The sequence below is a fragment of the Electrophorus electricus genome, chromosome 20 (assembly GCF_041902795.1).
Source record: "Electrophorus electricus isolate QZ-2024a chromosome 20, ASM4190279v1, whole genome shotgun sequence".
Classification (NCBI taxonomy): domain Eukaryota; kingdom Metazoa; phylum Chordata; class Actinopteri; order Gymnotiformes; family Gymnotidae; genus Electrophorus; species Electrophorus electricus.
Genome location: NC_137516.1, coordinates 4,567,501 through 4,590,000, shown reverse-complemented (window position 1 = coordinate 4,590,000; position 22,500 = coordinate 4,567,501). Strand labels below are relative to the sequence as shown.

Genomic DNA, 22,500 nt, shown 5'->3' with positions numbered 1-22,500 from the left:
TACCTCTCAAGGTGTATGCGCCTTCATATCCGCACGTGTTTGAACCTGGTTTTAACCTATCCAGAACACTGCCTACATACACACACACACACACACACACTAATCTAGCCAGAACACTCTCCAGACACACACACACACCCAAGCCACCCCAGCTCATACTACTATGCTGTTTCCCATGCCGTAAGAAAACATGTATGATACCTGTAGCTGGAATTCGCCAGGCCTGCGGACAAGCTCACACCGAATTGAACCTGTGTGTGTGTGTGTGTGTGTGTGTGTTTGGAGTGCAGGATCATTTCCTTCCATGCCTGGTTAGTTTTCAGTGACTGTTTTCACACATAAACCGGAGGTCCTGCTCTCCATCATCCTGTGCCTTTTCCCATAAATGGCAGCAGCAGTAGCTTCTCACTGGAACTGTCCTTTTCTGCTGGAAGACCTTTCGTTACTCAGGTGGATGAAATAATTGTTGGTATAGCACATCACCTGTGACGTGATGACTACATACACATCACCTGTGATGTGATGACAACATATACATCACCTGTGACATAGGACTACATACACATCACCTGTGATGTGATGACTATATACACATCACCTGTGACATGATGACAACATATACATCACCTGTGATGTGATGACAACATATACATCACCTGTGACGTGATGACTACATACACATCACCTGTGATGTGATGACAACATATACATCACCTGTGACATGGGACTACATACACATCACCTGTGACGTGATGACTATATACACATCACCTGTGACGTGATGACTACATACACATCACCTGTGACGCGATGACTACATACACATCACCTGTGACGCGATGACTATATACACATCACCTGTGACGTGATGACTACATACACATCACCTGTGACGTGATGACTATATACACATCACCTGTGACGTGATGACTACATACACATCACCTGTGATGCGATGGCTACATACATACTGGTTCAGGCCCAGAAGAGACTTGGTAGAATGAGTGATAGCAGGCACTGGCTTCAATCTTATTCTGAACACTCCTAAGAGTGTTAACACTATTGTGCTTATCTGCACTGAAAATGTCACGTTAGTCAGGTTTCAACTCTTTGACCCCTGGCTGGGGGTCAGCTGGAGGTCAAATTTTGAACGCAGTGCATCAGCAAGCACCATGACACTTAGGTGACACAGAAGGGCACAGGGTGCAACAGTCGAATGCTCACGTACCACCCCACTCACCACAGCACCGCTGCCCCTCTTGGGTGCTGTTTGACATCACTTCCTGTAGAAGCCATACATACTGTGGCGTATCTGTCTTATGCTCTGCGCTGCAGCCAGTGCATTTTTCGAGCGGTGTACTTGCGCGCCGATCCCTTAAGTAGGAGGTTAGGTACCATTGCCCATCTGCAGTTATGCACAATGCGTGCGAGCTGTCCGGTAGCTCTACATCAGTGGTCAGACCACACGAGTGCTGCCCGCTCAGATAGATGGTGGCGAACAAATCTTATGTAGCATCAGACTGGCTGCAGCGTGGAACTGGACACCTAAAAAAGTATTCCTATAAGGTAGGTGTGCTGTTTACAGCACAATAGTGAATTTATTCTCAAAACATTTCACCTTTAGAAAGGAACCAAAGCCCAGACTTTGGTTTTATGTTGCCATTTCTGGATGTCGTTCTCCTTCGGAGGTCAGGGTCATGTCTTTTTAACCAAAATGTAAAAATGGAGCGACACCAATAGCTCATGCTGGAGTGCTGTCCACTTCTTCAGCTCCAGCTTCACCAGAGTCCGGTTTCTGCACAGTCTAACACGAGGTTGGAAAGCAAAACTGATCCAGGAACAGATCCCTAAATGATGTGTTTTGCGACTGACCCCTGGCAGTCTGACACTCTCCTGTGTGTTGCGTTTGGTAAGTGTGTGGACAGGAGCAAGGAGCAGTCAAAGATCACATCCAGGGAGACTGGGAATGACTTATGATCACAGTGGTGTGTGTGTGTGGGTGTGTGTGTGTGTGTGTGTGTGTGTGTGTGTGTGTGTGTGTGTGTGTGAAGATGAGAAAGTAGACCTCCTAGCATGACTGTAAGATTACACTTTGTATTAGGACAAAGTCACTAGGCCCTTGAGTGCTGTAACACATACACACACACACGCACACACACGCACGCACACACACACACACACACACACGCACGCACACACACACACGCACGCACGCACACACGCACGCGCACACACACACACACACACACACACACACACACACACACACAAGTTCTATATGGATCTTTATTCTTAATCTTTTCATATCCAAACTGCAAAAATTGGCATTTATACGCCATACATCTGAACAGTAATGTGTAATACTGAGATATTACTAAAATTAATGATATATGGTTTTTTTTTTACCAGTTTTAATTAAAGTCTTGCAAAATATTGATTTTAGTATAGTAATATGTTCTGTTCAATTAACCATCTTTGATGTTAAATTCCTGCAGTGCAGTTTCAAATGTTGCTAATAATAATTTTCCTGTAGCCGTTAACTAGACTTACTGAGACCCAGTATATTGCAGTATTAGATTTACTGCCACTTGGATTTATGCTAACTGCGAATATTTAGTTTCTGCCTTGATTGCTGACTGTGCACATGCTATTTTCTTTCGACTTGATGGAGCAGAACCAAATATTATTTGAAAGTTTTTGTTTTCAAAGAGGGCTGCAGCAATAATTTAGCAGCGTTCTTTTTCCCTGTGGGTGGCTAGCATATTAATGGGAGCGAGATGCCTTTTTTCCCCAACTCGCAGTAAATCTTGTGTCCACCACAAATACCATCCCCTCTGTTCTGGTCATTTCCTGACATTCTGTCTGTCTCTGTCCTCTGCTGGCCCCCCCCTCTGTTCGAGTAACCCAGCACCTCAACCGTCGCTTCCGTAGTGTCAGGTTAGCTGACGGTGATCGGTGTGGCACTTGGGAGCCCCTGTGCAAAAGACCTACGAGCCTCTCTTAACCTTCCAACCCAGGGAGCTTTGGGGTTTGGCATGGAGTTCAGATGACCACTAGACAGGGGAATCAAACCGCCTTTCAAGCCAATGCATGTACGCATGTGTGTGCGTGTGTGTGCGTGCGTGTATGTGTGCGTGCGTGTGTGCATGTGCGCGTGTGTGTGTGTGTGTGTGTACGAGTGTGTGCCTGTTTCTGTGTTCCCACAATGCCTCCATCATGTATGTCACTTGTCTCCTAATACAATGAGGGTGTGAATGGTGTGTGAATGGTGTGCATGAGCGTTTGTTCAGAGAGGAAGTACTGCTTATCTTTTTGGCAGAAAGAAGCTTAACAGCAAAACCTCTGCATTTTCAAAAACCATACCTAAGCCCTTCACACAGAGGGCCAAACTGGCCGTTTATTTCTTTCTGAATGACTCTACAAAGAGGTTATGTTGATATGATATGTTGTCACTGTATATGTTTTATTCTGATGGCAATAAATGTGCACTATACAGATAATAATAATAATAATAATAATAATAATAATAATAATAATAATTTGTTTCAAGGCAGCACGCTGTCATAAAGTGCTCTCTAAGTACAAAAATAACCACAGTAAATGTGTGTAAATGGAGCCCCGTTTTGTTAAATCCATTGAATGATTCCTCGTCCATGTGACGTTCTTGACTACAATAAAACCAAACACAGCTCGGGTAATGTCCTCAGCCGGGTGATCTGTGGTGTGTAGACTGTGCAGAGCTTCCGCGTTGCACTGGTAATGAATGCCACGTAGTTTCGTCTCCGTTCCTCATTTCTCGTACAGACTTTGGGGATGAGAGAGGGTTGGGCCCTAACCTCCGAGCCTGGCCCTGACCAGTGCGGTGTCTCTCTCTACCCGCTACAGGTGGTGGATGATATGGGCAATGTGAAGTTCTGCCTGGACGGGGCAGTGGAGGCCAGCGGGAGCTGGCTGAAGTACGTCCGCACAGCGCCCTGCTACGAGGAGCAGAACCTGGCCGTGTGTCACCTCAGCGAGCACCAGGTCGGCCTCCTCTATCGCTCCTCCTCTCCTCTGATGCTCTCCGCTTCCTTCACATACCCACAATGCACTCACATGCAAGAGACACCTCAGCGGGGGGATGTTTTGGTTTTTTTTAATAGCTGAATTTTTGTTTTAGCGTTTTTGGTTTTGTTTTTGTTGTATGAAACCAGGTTTTTGGGTTTGGTGTTCCTCTGAGAAAGCAGCTCAAGTGACAGCTCACCATCAGAGGAGGTTTTAAGCATCTAATGATTCAGATCCAAGATGTTTGAACAATTGTAAAGGTTTAACTCAACGAATACCACATTAAGCTAAAAATCAAACGCATTCTTAAAATGACCTCATCAGTTTATCTTTTGTGTTTTTAGCTTTTTTAAACATCCGATTGTTTGCAATGAATTTAGAATAGCATATCATTAATTATAGTGTGAAACTGGCATCGCTCGCTAGAATGTTAGACTCTCGGCGTAACACAACCGAGGCTGGACTGAGCATACCGAACGTCTCTAGGCACACACAGTTGCTACTGGCAGACAAATGCACTTGCAAATCATTACACTCCTGGCTGCCAGCTTACTTGTGAGCTGCTGTTGACACAGCGAAGCATCGAGAGGCATCTCCGGCGCCGCCCCGCCAAGCCCACAGTGCTCTTCAGGAGACACAGAGCAGTTGGTGCTGTCAGGATGACAGGCTCTGCTGATGTCACCGCAACAGCGTCTCCCGCAATGGATAATAAACGGGACTCTTGTCTGGGCCGTCCTCTCTCCGCCGAGCGTGTGTGTGTTGAAGGAAGTGAGTCAACAGTTATATAGATGAGTCCCACGCAGCAGGGAGAGAGGGAGTACACTCCCGAAGTTTGTAATTGATTGTCCCAGTGCTGTCTTCCTTTAAAACACTGCACAGTCATTTATTGTCCACAAGATAAGATACCCGGTAAATCGGTGAGAGAAGATAGCAAATTTACAGTGCAATTCCTGGAAGCCTTGGCGTGTTTTGGCTCTTTGAAGAAGGCGTTAGGTGACACCTGCGATGACAGGATGTGTTCAGTGGAGGATGACACTGTTGCGTTGATGGAACTTTGGGAAAATGTCTCCTGTGCATTATGGGCATGGGTAGGCGGACACCTGGTGCATGTGCTGCGTGTGTGTGTGTGTGTGTGTGTGTGTGTGTGTGTGTGTGTGTGTGTCTGAGCACATATAATCTCTCCATCAAGCATTTCTTTTTTCTTAATACCATTTCAGACAGTGTCTCACTCCCACCTTGCACAACTCAGAGAACAGAGAGCTGTGAAAAGAGACACAGACAGCAGTCGGCTGTGAACAGAGAGACTCAGAGAGCTGTAAACAGAGAGACACAGAGCTGAGAACAGAGAGACTCAGAGAGCAGAGAGCTGAGAACAGAGAGACTCAGAGAGCTGAGAACAGAGAGACTCAGAGAGCAGAGAACTGAGAACAGAGAGACTCAGAGAGCAGTCGGCTGTGAACAGAGAGACTCAGAGAGCTGTAAACAGAGAGACACAGAGCTGAGAACAGAGAGACTCAGAGAGCAGAGAGCTGAGAACAGAGAGACTCAGAGAGCTGTAAACAGAGAGACACAGAGCTGAGAACAGAGAGACTCGGAGAGCAGAGAGAATGTGAACAGAGAGACAGAGAGCAGAGAGCTGAGAACAGAGAGACTCAGAGAGCAGAGAACTGAGAACAGAGAGACTCAGAGAGCAGAGAGCTGAGAACAGAGAGACTCAGAGAGCTGTAAACAGAGACACAGAGCTGAGAACAGAGAGACTCAGAGCTGAGAACAGAGAGACTCAGAGAGCAGAGAGAATGTGAACAGAGAGACAGAGAGCAGAGAGCTGAGAACAGAGAGACTCAGAGAGCAGAGAACTGAGAACAGAGAGACTCAGAGAGCAGAGAGCTGAGAACAGAGAGACTCAGAGAGCAGAGAGCTGAGAACAGAGAGACTCAGAGAGCAGAGAACTGAGCAGAGAGACACAGAGAGCAGAGAGCTGTGAACAGAATGTGGCAAAAACATACCCTTTGTTGTCCCTATCTCTCTCTCTCTCTCTCTCTCTCTCTCTCTCTCTCTCTCTCTCTCTCTCTCTCTCTCTCTACCTCCCTCCCTCCCTTCCTCTTCATCAACCTTTCTGCCGACAGGGGCAACGTGGCCGCTATCGCCCCTGAGCCTGACATGTGAAACATAAGCCTACCAAACAGGGCCGTGTGGGAGGGGTGCCAGGGACAGCCTCAGAGACTGACAACCAACAATTGACTTCCACTAGCAAACCCGATCATTAAAGTCCTTTCACTTCAATGACCAGGCTCTGCTGAGCTCGCAGGAGAATAATAGCGCCCGCTAAAATCACTCAACTAAATGTATGGTTTCTGTTTACTTTTGCCCTTCTTTCAGATAGTTAGCTGCCCCCCCCCCCCTCGCCCCTTCACCTCTCGCCTCCGTTATACGCATTTTATGCAGTGTCTCATGGACAGCGGCTTATTACTTATTCAGAAAGGCTCCACAATGCAAAAATGCATAATTCATCGAACTTTGTTTTTCCCCTTCCTCTCAGAGCGTGCGCGGCCGCGTGAGTGGTGCGGAAAATATGCGCACACCCAGCAAATTCGGCCGCGACTGTAACCTTTTAAAACTCGAGACGGATCATTTATTTACTTGTTTACACGTTTGTCGCTCGCGTCCCGACCCCGGCGACGCGCAGCTGACCGCGTGTAATGCTTTTCACGCATGCATGTGGATTTTTTCTTTGGTTTCTCTTCTGGTGCCACTTCAGAAACTAATGTGGATGTCGGTGGCTGTCGCTTCAAGTGTGAATGACCTTGAATACTAAGTGTCACCTATAGTGAGTCCAGTGGGTTTGGTACAGTGGAGCTCAAAATTGCCAGTTCCATTCCTGACAGCAGTTTTATCAATTTTCTGAGTGTTATCTTCAAAGGAGTTGCAGAATTGTTATAAGAGCTAAAATATAAAAGCATGTCAGACGAGAAGCTGCAGAACATGTAGCTCTGAGATTAGGTTCACAGCTTACGACCATTCTCAGAGGACACAAGAAAAGCCCTGTGCAGTTGAAACCCATACCTGTGTGTGTGTGTGTGTGTGTGTGTGTGTGTGTGTGTGTGTGTGTGAGAATGTATGAGGTAGAGTGTACACAAACACGTGTGGGTGTGTGTATATCTGTGTGCCTGTACATGTGTGTGTTTCTGTGTGAGTGTGTGTGTGTGTGTGTGTGTGTGTGTGTGTGTGTGTGTGTGTATGTGTGTGTGTGTTTTGGAAGAGATGCCAGAGCAAAGCTGTGTGTGTTTCTGCTGTGAGATTGTGTAGTGAGAGTGTGTAGTGAGAGTGTAGTGAGTGGTGTAGTGAGAGTGTGTAGTGAGAGTTTGTAGTGAGAGTGTGTAGTGAGAGTGTAGTGAGTGGTGTAGTGACAGGGTGTAGTGAGAGTGTGTAGTGAGAGTGTAGTGAGTGGTGTAGTGAGAGGGTGTAGCGAGAGTGTGTAGTGAGAGTTTGTAGTGAGAGTGTGTAGTGAGAGTTTGTAGTGAGAGTGTGTAGTGAGAGAGTGTAGTGAGAGTGTGTAGTGAAAGTTTGCAGTGAGAGTGTGTAGTGAGAGTGTAGTGAGTGTGTAGTGAGAGTCTAGTGAGAGTGTGTAGTAGTAGTGTAGTGAGTGTGTAGTGAGAGTCTAGTTAGAGTGTGTAGTAGTAGTAGTGTAGTGAGTGTAGTGAGAGTGTAGTGAGAGTGTAGTGAGTGTGTAGTAGTAGTGTAGTGAGAGTAGTGAGAGTGTGTAGTAGTGTAGTGAGTGTGTAGTGAGAGTCTAGTGAGAGTGTGTAGTAGTAGTGTAGTGAGTGTGTAGTGAGAGTGTAGTGAGTGTGTAGCACGAGTGTAGCGAGAGTGTAGTGAGAGTGTAGTGAGTGTGTAGTGAGTGTGTAGCACGAGTGTAGCGAGAGTGTAGTGAGAGTGTAGTGAGTGTGTAGTGAGTGTGTAGCGAGAGTGTAGTGAGAGTGTAGTGAGTGTGTAGTGAGTGTGTAGTGAGAGTGTAGTGAGAGTGTAGCGGTGTCTTCACTGTGCACTGCCAGCTCGGCTGCAGAAGATTGGAGTGTCTGTGCTGCAGGTTCTCTGCTTGCCTGCCTGTCTGAAGGCCATCGTTAACCTCGTACACACACACACACACACACACACACACACACACACACACACACACACACCGTCTACACGTAGACAAATCAATCCTACTGCAGTCTTTGTAACATGGCTTTTGTCACTTTATATTCCAGGGGGAAAAATAACCTTTTTTGTCTTATATTATTCAAACTTAACCAGTTTAATCTCTGTTGTTTCATACAAATGTTTCCTAGTTAAACACCACTAAACAGGGCCTGCTTTGTGGGCAAAGGTTAAGCCTAGCCAAGATTCACAAACAAACAAACAAACCAAACACAGATTAAATCATTATTTGTCAGTGTCATTTATTCGGGCGGCCAGATGCAAAATGCTTCTTTTTTTACCACGCTGCTTCTTTTTTTTTTTTTGCTGCTTCTTTTTTTTTTTTTACCACGAAAGCACTGCGCATATTAATTAACTCTACATCTGACCATAATCAGGAGAATCTGCGTTTTACACGGAGGACACTTAAACGTGCTCCTTTTGCACTGTCCTGCTGCGTCGTTCACAGGTGGTACCAGTGGTCAAGTTCAAGTACACACACACGCACAAATCCGCATGCGCAGCGCAACTGTAATTCCCGCCTGTGCCCACTTTATGGATTTGTCTTTGTGTTTCTATACAGTTCTCTGCTGCGCGTTCAGTGTGCCAGGTTTACGCGCTCAGTTTCTCGTTCGTGCACGCGCATGGGTGTGCGCCTTTGTGCGTGCGTGCGTGTGACAGAGGGGGGATTATAGTGTGTCACACAAGTGATGGATGATGCATCTGCCCCTAACACTTGAAAGCGATGTGAGGAGGTCAAGATGGCCCTCTCAGTGCTGTCGGATCCTCAAAAGATTTACTGTAGACACAGTTTCACACCGTCATAATGGATTGCTTTTTTTGAGGTGGGTGGGGGGCGTCTGGACGCATTAGCATATGCCTGCAGCAAGCGTAGACTAGACTCTAAAACACAACAGCTCAATTTCACATCCAAAGTTCTGTCAGGGTTCCCCGCCATTAAAGCTACGGAACAAATGCACACTCAAGAGACGGCAAAAGGCTTCTGAAGGCTCTTCTCTGTGGACGTGTTTGTTATCTCTGTTAAAGAGAAAGGAAAGAGTTTCCCTTGTGAAAAGGAAATGTCAGCCTGATCTAAAATAAATCCCGAAGGCTTTCAGAACGAACCGATTGGAGTTGTTTTCCTACAGCATCAAACTACACGAAGACATTCACGATAAGCTGCACAACATTGTTCGAATAATCTTTTTATAGCATCAAATCAAAAGTCTATATCACGTCTACTTAATATGCGTTTGCATCTTAACAGTAATTATTTTCATTTCGCATTACCATTATGGTAATTAACATTATGATGAAAGAGGTTTATACTTTAGGTATACTAGTTATTAGATATATTAATTTTATTCTAAAAAATTGTAGGTATAGCGAGATAACGTCTGTTTAATTTTATGGATGTTTGTAAACATGGACGGATAACCTTACGCTACAGTAGCAATTTGCACAAAATCCCTTTGCGTTTGTGCTCAAAAAAATTATTGTAATCGAAATTATAATATAAATTCAAGCTAAATCATAAGTTAAAGCATCGTGCCTTGCTTTTATTGTAACAGTGCGTGTTTTTAATTAATGTCATTTAAATATTTGTCTTTATCAACTACATGAATGTGCGTTTTTATTCCATTTACACCGTCAGTGTTTACCGCATTTTGCAACGTCTTATTTTATTTCGATAGTGTTTTTGTAAACGATATTTTACACGTCCACAAATGTTTAACGCAACCTTTAACATTGCAAACAAAATTAGTAGGTGGTTGTGTTTGCAGCAACTATGAAACGCAGCTGGAGAAAAACAACGAGCAAAAACAGGTGTAGCGACGGAACGTTTTTAAAACGCGACCCAAAGCTCCAGTATCCGTCTTGCTGTGGCTTTTTCTGTACACGCGTTATTTAAGGCGCCTGGTCTCCTGGCTGAAAGATAGCCCTTTTTTTTACCATCAATAACAGATGAACCTAGTGGGCAGTGGAGGAGACGACGTGGGGAGGGTCTTGCGCGGTGGATCAGTCGGTCCTTTTGGTCTGAGATAAGAGGGGAGGAGCGGCCGGCGGGGCCGATAGGGACTCGTTAATGAATGAGACCTCACCTCATCAAAGACGCGCTCGCGCTGACTAGAGAGTTGGAGGACTCCGCGCCCGTCGCCGCCCGCTCGCGCTTTCGCTCTGTCGCCCCTGTTCGAAGGGGGGCCCTGCCTGCCTCGAGCTGCGTCTCGAGCCCCGTGTAATGATACTATGGGTTGTGTGGTGAACTCTACGGGGACAGAACTGCTATTACGACTGGAAGCTTTGCGATCAAGCGCTCGACTTTCCCAACTCCACCAATACACGGAAAACCAAAAGGTCAGATATATTATCCTTACCTGCCTTATGCGTACTTGTTAATGTGTAGTCGGATAATAATAATAATAATAATAATAATAATAATAATAATAATAATAATAATAATAATAATAATAACAACAACATAGTTGAACTTGTGTTCTTTGTGAATATCTCGGTCTCCCCTCTTAAACCGCAAGAAAGAGCCGCGGCCTGGTTTTGTAACACACCTGCGAGTTGTCACAACATTAGGCCGGTAAAAGTCAGAAGATGAAGTTTGTGCAGTTTTGTAGACTCATTTTCGGTTGCGGTCTATTTTCCCCGGTGCTCTGCTGTCGGGAGAAGCACATTTCTCCTGGTGCTGAGCGCCCCCATGAGGGCTCGGTTGTTAGGGGCCTACTTCCATCTTTGTTTTCGAGTTTTGCCAAAGTATGAAAACCACTTACCTTTGGCCTCTTTGTTTGTTTATATAATGATTTGTTCTGTTAACGTAAACTATTCTGCATTTCTGTATATTTGCCATATTGGCTGGACCACAGGAATCCACGTGCATGAAGACATGTAAATTAATATGAAGGGGGTACTGGTTAGTCTTAATTTTCTTATTGCAGCTTCCCATTTAGTCAAATGTACTCTCGATTAATGTAAACGGGTGATAATAATATTAGATAAGGATTGAAGAATTGTAAGAATGTGCATTTATAACGAAACACGTCTTATATATATTTTTGGACTGTTTTCACGATAATATAATTGTGGTTATACACACTATTTAACTTATTAAGACTTAGGGAAATATAAAATAATACGCATCGATGTTGGCATTTTACATTCATAAAAAGAAGCAGTAATTTTAGTGAGGTTTCCAGTTAAGATGCACTCATGTGTTTTGTGCTTTATTATGTGCAATGCGATTTGCAAATTGTTGGCCCAGTTATATGGAGGCTTTTTTTTGCCACACCGTGCCAGTCTCGTGTCTTCTTAGAGCAGCGTCGGTGAACACATTTTAATTTTGAAAAGGTGCGAGTTACATGCAGGATACATTTTAATTAGCTGACCCCCCCCCCCCCCCCCCCCCCCCTAATCTCTTTTTAACGCTGGCATTTCGTTAGCAAACCGTGTTGACAAACTGATTAAAGTGAAATGGCTGAATACAAATCCCGTGCAATATTTCGTTTTAATTTCACTAGTGCATTAATTGTTAACTCAATGGGATTGTTTTTTTTTCTGTTCAATTAGAAATATTATTTCTTATAAAGAAGCGTATTTTGAACATTCTGGCCTGATATTAAGAGACTGATATGATATAAATAACTGATAGCAGCCTACAATTTACAGTAAAACATTTTTTTTAATTTGATTTAGTAATAGGTATAATAATAATAATAATAATAATAATAATAATAATAATAATAATAATAATAATAATAATAATAAATAGTTTATCCTATGACAAAGCATAAAGACGAGGTGTGTGTTTTTTAACTGTTTTTTTAAACTTGTTTTATCTTTCTCTATTTCCAGATTTATTATAAAGCTATTAGAGATATTGATATAGGGGAGGAGTTACTGGTTTATATGAAGGACGGAGTGTTCCCCGAGGGCTCTATGGCACCGAACCTGGAAGGTAAGATTAATGCGCGTCATTAACGAATCTTTTAAACAAACTCCAAACGAATAGGCCTACTTTGTGATCTAAACAGCAGCATACGGTGGCATGGCACTTTTTTATACAATTAAGCACTTTATTCAGATTTAAAACAGAGAAGATGACAAACGTATTATATAGTCTACCGTTTTTTGTTTTGTTTTTTTCGGATGGCCTTGTGATGCAAATGCAGTTATTGTGTAACCTAAGTGCATGGAAGAAATGTTGAGTTTCACCCAAATTTTCACCAAAGGAAGTTTGCCTGTAAAATGAATGTACACCACGGCCTAACTGGGATTGGGGAACTGAATAAAAATTACAAAATTGAGATTATGTTCAAAGTGCTTTTTGCGAGTCAGACAGGTCATTTTATATTTTTATATTGTACACGAACGGATTCATACTTATTGATTAGTCAAGATGAATTTAAACAAGACGGAAGAAAGCGCACCTTAACGTGCGCTAATGCTAACGCAAAAGTGCCAATAAGGTTAGTTGATTATGATAATTCCTGACGAGAGGGTACTAGGCGCTCTAATTTTTTAATCAATAGACGAGTCTCACACTTAACAGACCAAATTCTAAGCATATAAATAGCCCATACGTATGTTTTATAACAAATATTTTTCTGTAGGGTACATATTATGTGGAAGTTATAAAATATGGATATACTATGGAATAATATAATAATGAAGTGGCAGGCAGATTTTCAAACATCCAGGAGACCTTTGTTGTTTTCTTTGTCGTAGATCTTAATATTAAAAGTATGGGAGTGTAGGATGGCAGTTAGTTGAGCCAAATGTTTTGCTTTCCTTTGATTCTGGAGAAGAAACTATAAAGAATGAAGAATTGCCACACTGTCTAAAATAGCTCTGGCAGGTTAAGGTATCTGTTAGCAGCAGTCATTCTCTAGCACACCAAATGTTTTTTTTTTTGTTTGTTTGTTTGTTTGTTTTTCGGCTAGATATGCATCGTCAGATGTTTCTGCCAAAAAAACAAGACAGAGAGCAGGTTAAGAAGGGGCGAGGGAGAATGCACCCTCTGAAAGGGGCGACCAGGAGAAAGTGAGAGATCTTGGCCAAGATAGAACGAGAGCCATCGAAAGATAGCATGCAGGCTGGGCGGACACTGGTTCAGGAGACGAGAGGACAAAACAGAAAGACAAGAGAAATAACAAAAGGAGGTGAAAATGGTCGCGAGAGTCAATCTGTCAGACAGAGTCTGAGAGGCTGACAGATAGCCAGAGAGAGAGAGAGAGAGAGAGAGAGAGAGAGAGAGAGAGAGAGAGGGAGAACTCCTTCATCCTCTTCCTCTTGGCTTATCGGTGCTGGAATTTGGAGTGGAGCTTGAGGAGTCTCGGGGGACCTCACCCATGCTCACAGATTAGCCGCTAAACTGCACATAATTGTGTTCCCCCTACTTCTCTCCAAGAGCTATTAGTTTTCCTGCCCCCCCACCCCACGCCCCGCTTTTTCCAGCATTCCTTCCCAGTGTTCAGTGCTGCTGATGAGACAGAGAGATAATGCAACAAATTCATGTTTTATGGTTTCTTTCTTTTTCTTTTTTTTTAAACGGCATTGATTCTGGGCTTGGGCATAACCATTGTTGAAAAGCTGTGGTGATTTTTTTCATTTCAGTTTTCTTTCCAGTTCAGTTCTGGTATTAATTAAGGTTGTTTCCCAAAATGTTATTCCACATACTCATAACGTAAACAAGGTTCCCTAGAAGAGCGTCGCTGTCATAAATTAGAATAAAACTAAGAATGCGGCGCTACGGCCAAATAGCGCCGACTTTGAAAACATTAAGTCGTTAGAATGGCAGACAGGAGGGGGGCTGAAGCGTTAAATGGAACAGTGCCCACTTTGGTTTGGTAAGCACAGATCATACCCCATGTGCAGTAAATGGACTATGTCGCAGGGAGTTTTGCAGTGGAGTGGAGTTGAGGATGGTGGTCATGGAGGGGTCATATCCTGACTCTTGACTTTCCACTGTTTGTGAGGTTGGGAAGTTTTTTAAGGTTGCCGAGTTTGAAAATATGCTCAGAAGCATTGAACTTGGCACTTAATTCAGGATATTACCATAGAAACAGCTGCTACACTTTTATTTGTTTGACCTTGGTCATGAAAAAAAAATGTCTTTAAACAAAGGTTTGCAGCCTTAAACAGGAAAGTATGCCGTTGTTTTTGTTTATCTCCTACTTCCCTTTTACCTCAACATGATTTTATCTAATTAACAGGGTTATTGAAATACATTCGTCTATCACAAAATATTTGCTGTTAATACAAGTGTTTTCTTTATCTTTTATACTTTTGTAGGACTTAAATTTAAAAATCCCCGTATTCCCTCTACAAGCTACATCATCGTTATTAGAAAAGATATTAGTAATTGCAAGTCAGGATAGACGTGATATTGCATTTAGCTGCTAAGACATTCGCATGAAATGTAGTGTCCCTGTTTGGATGCTGTGCTTCCCAGACGAGCAGATGTACCGCTGTGAAGATTGTGACGAGCTCTTCTCATCCAAGCCGGAGCTCCGGCGGCACCAGAAGTACTCCTGCAGCAGCGGCAACTCCATCTTCGACACGCTAAGCGAAGACCTCAAACAGGAGCGCGAGGACAGCGATGAGCCCGTGTATGAGTGCAAAGACTGTGAGAAGATCTTCCCCAGCGAGTACAGGTGAGGGCCAGGGCCGCAAAGTGCGGTCGTCGTTACCCCAGCGACAGTCGCCGTAACAACCTGTACAGCTCTGCTTTCCCTGCTGACATGCCCCATGACTCTGTCGGGTTTGGTAAAAATCTTGTTGCGAATTTGCCCTGATCAGCCGCTTAGCACAAAGCTGTGTTATAAAACTCGTTAACACCCAAACTTGCACTATGCGCAAGAAAATACATTCATTTCATAGACCTCCTGCTAGCGTGGTAACGGCAATGTTTTGGACATATTTGCTTAGTCTGGGCCAGCATATGGTCGTGCACACGGAGGAGAGAGAATACAAGTGTGACCAGTGTCCCAAAGCCTTCAACTGGAAGTCCAATCTTATTCGTCATCAGATGTCACATGATAGTGGCAAGCGCTTCGAGTGTGAAAACTGTGATAAGGTAGGCCCCAGCAACTCTTACTTACCCTAATAAATGGATTCTTGCCAGTACATTCCTGATCTACCAAGAAGAGATAACTATCATAAATTAGCTACCATCAAGTGGGGATTGAAGAGGCGATCCTACACTTTGGTGTGTTTTTCTGTATTATTAATTATAGTCATATGAATATAGATATGTAGGACCGCCTACAGATGTCCTACACATGTGTATAATACATCCAGAAAGATTTGGACAAGTTTCAGGCTCATGGGCCGGTGTGCTGGCCAGTGTCCTGTGTAAACTGCTTTTACGCATTAGCGCGTGGTTGGCAGTAGGAGTCCTGGCATTAAGTTTGCACACTTGTGTGTGTGTGTGTGTGTGTGTGTTTCTCGTCCAGGTGTTCACGGACCCCAGCAACCTGCAGCGCCACATCCGCTCACAGCACGTTGGTGCCCGTGCCCACACCTGCCCCGAGTGTGGCAAGACCTTTGCTACATCCTCAGGCCTGAAGCAGCACAAGCACATCCACAGCAGTGTGAAGCCTTTTATGTGTAAGTCTCAGCAGGCTTGTCTAAGCCTCAGATACAATTACCAGTGTCCAAAGGCTTCCCAGCTAGCTCCGCCCCAAGATGACAGCTGTTGTTTTATAGGTCAGAACACTAAATGAAATTCTAGAGCCTTCTTCTGTTCTGTTCCGCATTTGTTTTGCGTTTCTCGTCTTCTCTCTCTCTCTCTCTTTCTCTCTCTCTCTCTCTCTTTTTTCACTCCATTTTCCCCTCCCTTTTTTTTTTTTTGTTTTTTCACTGTGCATTTTCCTTTGAGGGCCCATAAGGCTTGTCTATGGTCCAGGCACATTTGACATGTAAAGGTAAATGTCTCTGTTGTGTTTCAGCTGCTCACTGACAGATGACGATACCATTTTCTTCTCGTCTTTTTGCTTGGCTTCTCTGTGTTCTGCCTGTCACAGTGTTTGTGTACTCTGCCAGTGTACTAGTTTGTAGATGCATTTGTCTGTAAATACACTAGATTCATTTGTCACGGCACATAATGAATCTAATCTTGAATGTAATCCGTGATTAATATGCTAATCGCTCAATGTACCAGCTACAACAGAGCTGGATTATGTGTGATCACCAGATTGTGTTTTGGGTATGTTAAACAGCATGGGTAACTGTCTTGATTGACTGATATGACCAGCTTAATTTCCTACACTGATAATAAATTCGCCTGGTGAGATTAAAGACAGTATGTTAATAGAATTAATCAGGCATGTGTGTTCTCCCAGGTGAGGTGTGTCACAAGTCCTATACCCAGTTTTCCAACCTGTGCCGCCACAAGCGAATGCATGCAGACTGCCGCACCCAGATCAAGTGCAAGGACTGTGGACAAATGTTCAGCACTACCTCCTCCCTCAACAAGCACCGGCGCTTCTGTGAGGGCAAGAACCATTACAGCCCCGGAGGCATGTTCACGCCGGGCATCCCAATGTCCTCCAGCCCCATCATGAGCAAGCCCAAGCCCCACCCCGGCCTGAACCACAGTGGGCTCGGCTTCGGGGATTACTTCCCCTCTCGGCCCCACCACCCTGGCCTGCCCTTCTCCACTGCCCCCCCTGCGTTCCCGTCCCTTTCTCATGGCTTCCCAGGGATCTTTCCCCCTTCACTATACCCTAGGCCTCCATTGTTACCCCCTAGCCCATTACTAAAGAGCCCACTGAGTAATAGTCAGGATGGGAAGCTCCCTCATGGCCCCGTGGATGCCCCTGCTCTCTCGGTGGTCACATCTATAAGCAACACCAATGGTAATGCTGGGAGTGGCCTTAGTAGCCAGTCGGAGGAGATCCGTGAGTCCAAGCGGGACCTGTCCTTCGCAGACGGCAAGGGCAAGGTGAAAATGAGCGACGTGTCTGATGGCAGCGACCTGGAGGACGTGAACACCACCAGCGGCACCGACCTAGACACCACCACTGGCACGGTGTCCGGCTCTGACCTGGACAGCGAGGTGGAGAGCGAACGTGAGAAGAGTCGGAGGAAGTCTGGGCAGGAGGAGGGCAAGCCGGAGGAGGTCAGTGGCAGCTTTGTCTCTGTGTCCCGTTCAGCCGACCTCCCCCACGACCGCCCTTTCCTCTCCTCCCGGCACTCCTTCTTCCCGCCACCCGATGAACAGGCGCTCCCGCCTGCCAGTGCGGCAACTGACTCTATCAAAGCCATCGCTTCCATTGCAGAGAAGTACTTTGGGCCTGGCTTCATGGGCCTGCAAGAGAAGAAAATGGGCTCCTTACCCTACCATTCCATGTTCCCCTTTCAGTTCTTGCCCAACTTCCCACATTCCTTGTACCCTTTCACGGACAGAGCCCTCAACCCCAACATGTTCTTAAAGCCAGAGCCCAAATCACCCCGTGAGCACATACAGAAAATGGCTGCCACTACCGCTGTAGAGTCACCCTTCGACCTCACCACGAAGCCCAAAGAGGCCAAGCCTCCGCTTCCGCCCTCCAGCAAGCCTCCCATGCCTTCCAGCACGCTTCTACCGAGCGGTGAGGAGCAGCCGCTGGATCTGAGCATGGGCAGCCGGAGCAGGGCCAGCCAGAATGGTGGGACCCCCGACCAGCGCAAGAACCATGTCTACAGCGCCGGCTGCAAGATGCCGGCTAAGGAAGAGCACCTGCTGCAGATCCAGTCTCAGAATCTCCACCCGCCCCAGATGCCCCAGCAGCAGGCGTCCCTTCCTCAGCCTCCTCCTCCTCCTCCTCAGCAACAGCCATCCCTCCACTACGCCAAGCCCTCGCCCTTCTTCATGGACCCCATCTACAGGTATTTCGCTCCGAGTAGGTCACAAAGCAGGGCTCGGCACAAGGATGTCGGTCTGAGTACCTCTCTCTGACGTGAGTTGGCCGGAGGTTTAGGTGGCTGTGACATCTGACGGACCTTCGTCCGTACGTAACCCTCTGTGTTGTTGTCCAGCAGGGTGGAGAAGAGGAAGCTGATCGATCCTGTCGGAGCACTGAAGGAGAAGTACCTGAGACCTTCGCCGCTGCTTTTTCATCCTCAGGTATTCCTCACGTTGTAACCAGCATGGCAGTCTACACTACACGAGGATTTCCAGCATGACTGCTAAAGAGTTTTATGGATTATGAGTGCAAGTGTTCAAGTATGAAAACCCCTGTTATATTATTTGTTCTTTGCACTCTAAATAACCTTGCTAATATGACAGCTGGAGGAACCACATTTAAAGTGCTGTGGTGGATATGCTAAAGGTGGTAGGGCAGTAATAATGCCTCACACCCTTAATCGCAAGGATGTAGGTTTGATCCCAGCCAAGAACCTGCAGATTCTAATGTCCTCACTCACTATGCTGTTGTTGCATTCTTTAACAAGGTATGTTCACAAGTTGTGCAGAGGACCCAAGTTTGAGTGCCAGATAGAAATGTTGCTTGATGGTTTTTGATGAATCACAAAAACCATCCTGCTGGAACCAGTTAAAGAACCCCAGTACACATCAACCTGCAACCTTTCTAGAACAGCGTGTCTGCTGTAGTATGGATATGGTATCCCTATACCATGAAACCAGCAAAATGCTCCTTTTCATTCCAGCCACTGTTCCCATCCACCTTAAAGATAAATCCCACCTACTATAGAAACAAATTTTGTTTGAGCCACGGCAATGAAGAAGTAATAAAGAAGTATGTTTTTAACATTTGATTACTTTATTCCAAGATTTAAGATAATCTTTGGAGAGAAACAGCCCTTTCTGGTGCACAGAATGCACAAAGCTCAGTTTGTTATCTTCTGCTTTGAAAAACAATCCCCTATTGTATGTGGCAGCATTTCAAATTTTTCCCACCTTTGAGCGATGATAAAATGATTATTAATAATGACCTTTTGAGATAAAGCAAGTCGTCCCGCTCGGTGCTGCAGCACAGCTAAGTTTAGTCGATGCATTGTTTCTGCATAGCTGTACTCTGAGGTCCGCTGCTAATAACTTCCTACCATATTTTTTTTGCCCTGGCTGCCTAGATAATGTCTGCATGTCCATCAGACACTTCCTCTGTTTGTGTGCAGGAGAATGGCCTCTCTTGTTGGGAACTGTCTTATCTGACCTGTAAATCTGTTCTCTATCAATGCAGAGCTGCACCTACCACCAACCCCTCCACCCCCACCCCCCCCAAAAAAAACTCTGAGCCTCTTTTTCTTTTCCTCGTTCACCTCCATCCTCCCCCAGCCCGCGTTCCACTGGGTGGCATTAGGACAGTCCCGGTCGGAGAGATGAGGACGTTGCTACGGATGTTGGGAAAATGTTGATATTTACAAATTTCCTTCCCACATGCCTGACATTCCTTACAATGCAGTGGGAATGTGTCAGATGCGTACAGCAGATGAACCGCGACGAACGGTGGATGATGTAATACACGAGACAAATTACACAAGTGTAATTTGTTTGGTCCCTTGCTACTGACAGCAATCCATTAGATCAGAAATCGTTACATCAGATTGGCAGAGTGACAAAATGGAGGTGCAACTCAGACATGAATAAATAAATTGAGACAGTGAGTCTGTCCCTGTGTTTATTCATATTCCAAAAGCAGGAAGGATGTAAGCTGTTTTTGGCCCCCAAACGGAATAACGAAGCCTTTGTTCTGTGTCTAATGGGGAAGGGGCTATCAGCGAGGGGTATCTTAAACTGCATTGTATGGTTCCCGTTTGCGAGGGTGAATGGCTCATTCAGAGGCTTCTCTCTGAGACTTGTCAGGAAGAAAGTGGAGGGTCAGGGTCTCCCGAGGGGCCTGCTCGAGTGGCTGCTAACGTGCCATAGGTCAGGGAGGTGATTCTCCAACAGCACAATCAAGCCGCGACCTTCTGATATACAGCTTCCTCCGGTTTTCCGCGCCGTCTCCCAATGATGCGAAACCCCGCCTCTGTCCGCCGCTGTGGTCGCTGCCGTCGTCTATGTTTTGCGTCCCTCAGGTAAACGGATTTCACCACATATCTGCAAGGGGTTTTAATCTGCCGCGGCCAGAACTCCAGTGGTCAGTGTCGTAGGCCAGATTAGTCTTAATCTTTCTTAAAAGCAACTTCACCAAAAAAAAAGTCCCCCAATGGAAGTGGCTCTTAGTGCGAGATTAACCCTGATGTGGTTCAGATTTCAGTGTCTGCAGGCGTGAGCAGCCTCAAAGTGACGAGGAGAAGTCTCTGTTCAGGGAAATTGCCGTTCTCACTGGAGCTTTTTCAAAACGGGCTTTCTTCCAGGTTCAGCCACATTATTTCAGTGCTCATATGAGTGGGGCCTCCAATGCCTCCAGTGTAAATTGACATGGCTCTTGCATGCAGTAAGTTTGCCTGCATATCTGATGGGGAGGGGAACCCATGTCCTGCTGGGTTCTGACAGAGGATCTCATCTTAAACTGCCAACAAGTCCCCAGTTGCCACTGCTAAACTAGGACTGCTTAATTCTGGTGAAATTTTAGACTCAGAGTCTCGTATGCGACATTAGACACACTCGTCATACCCTTGACCTGTCGTCAAGCAAGGCAGCCTCATCAGGAGCCCCGTGTCTGTCCAGGTGTCTGCTATGGAGAACATGACGGAGAAGCTGGAGAGCTTCAGCGCTTTGAAACTGGATGCCCCCAACTCCTTACAGCACTCCTCACACCACCTTTTCAACTTCCGCTCTCCTCCACCCTCCCTATCTGACGCCATCCTACGCAAAGGCAAAGAACGCTATGCTTGCAGGTAGGAAGATGGCTTCTCGCCGAGAGCCGGAAGTGCTACTCACCATGCAACAGTCTGATCTGAAATGGAGACTGTTGGGACATTATTTCTCTGGAAATAGACTTATATCAGTTTTATAGCATATGGGCAAATATCCAGGAAGAAGTCATTTTTTACGATTACCTCAAGACTCATGCAAATCTGATTTGATTCTTTTTTGGATTATAACATAGCTAATAAACACATCTATGCCTTCCGGTTATACTTTCTGAGTGTTTCACCTATAGTAAGCGGTAATGCTGTATTTAGTGTTTCATATGTGTGAGTGATTTAGCAGTTGTTCATAGAACAACTATACTCCCATTCAGCTGTATCAAAGCCTGGTTTCTCCTGCTGCAGGTACTGTGGGAAAATCTTTCCCAGGTCGGCTAATCTTACCAGGCACTTACGAACACACACGGGAGAGCAACCCTACAGGTAAGCTACTCAAAAGCACCACCGCCAACACCCCACATGCACACACAGAAGTAACCTCAGTCATTGGGAATAGAGGCCTCACATCCAAATCAAACACGCGAGACCGAAACACCGGCGTGCCGACATCACTCCATATCCTGAAGATTTATTCCCGCTCATGACATGCCTACTTTGCAAAGCGGAGAGGAGCAGCTTTCACTCATGCTTGCCATACAGACCTGTCTGACACACAGACACAAACACACATTAAGAAGAATGGACCCATTTTTGGCGATCTGATCGGTACATGAGCTACGGTCTTCTGCTTCACCGCCGGCTACCCAGAACCAGGCGAGAATGAGAGAAAGAGCGAAAGAATGAAAAAAAAAAACAAAACAAAACAAAACGAGGGTGAGCATGTAGAAAGAGAAGGAAGATTGATTCTGTCTGTGCAGATGTTGTGGAGGTGCAGTGGGCAGAGCAAAGCTCTGGACAATGTTGGCCTGTGAAGGCGCCCTGGAGACATCCCTGCACTGTTTATAGAGCTGCTTAATTATCACTGCTGTGGCCCCTGTTCAGGGGGCAGACTGCCATGCACGCTGAGCTCCGAGAAGGGGTCCTTTGATTTGCGTGCACCGCGGCCTCGAGCAAAGCAGCAGGCTAATGGAGGAAAATGAACCTGAACCCGCACCATCCGATGGCCGATCTCTGCGTTCTCCGACAGGCTGGTCAAATGGAGTTCCCCATGAGTGAAGTTTAAGGTGTTGCACTGGTGCTAAGAACATGAAACCGAGCTAGCATGATTCTTTTTTTTTATATTCCTCGTCATCGTCTGTAGGATCAGTAACCTCACCCCCAGTTTATATCAGGCGTCTCCTTTTTGCCGCGGAATGCGAGCGGAGGTCCGGGTGGGATCCTGGCCCCTCTTTGAGCTCCACACGTCTGCTGCTGGGGTTTCTGCAGAGGAGATGTATGAGATAGCGTGCCTCCCTTGAGACACCGCTGCTGGATGCTTGGCCTTTTCACTACAGTCCCCTGATTAGCTCGTTT

General features: G+C 45.5%; 1 protein-coding gene across 11 annotated transcripts in view; it reads left to right on the top strand.

Annotated features, from left to right (window-relative positions):
* The window catches only part of prdm16 (PR domain containing 16), a 184,611-nt gene that overhangs the window by 150,034 nt on the left and 12,077 nt on the right, over positions 1–22,500 (top strand). For 5 of the 11 annotated variants that reach the window (XM_081703266.1, XM_081703263.1, XM_035536255.2 and 2 more), the window contains 10 exons: positions 3,886–4,023; positions 12,082–12,184; positions 14,681–14,882; positions 15,157–15,304; positions 15,684–15,837; positions 16,119–16,154; positions 16,572–18,099; positions 18,250–18,337; positions 20,846–21,015; positions 21,394–21,471. In XM_081703266.1, the coding sequence (XP_081559392.1) occupies positions 3,886–4,023; positions 12,082–12,184; positions 14,681–14,882; positions 15,157–15,304; positions 15,684–15,837; positions 16,119–16,154; positions 16,572–18,099; positions 18,250–18,337; positions 20,846–21,015; positions 21,394–21,471 (2,645 nt within the window). Of the gene's footprint in view, positions 1–3,885; positions 4,024–10,239; positions 10,579–12,081; positions 12,185–14,680; positions 14,883–15,156; positions 15,305–15,683; positions 15,838–16,118; positions 16,155–16,553; positions 18,100–18,249; positions 18,338–20,845; positions 21,016–21,393; positions 21,472–22,500 lie in introns of those variants that run through there. The other 6 variants (XM_081703267.1, XM_035536258.2, XM_081703264.1 and 3 more) reach the window with 5 other exon arrangements.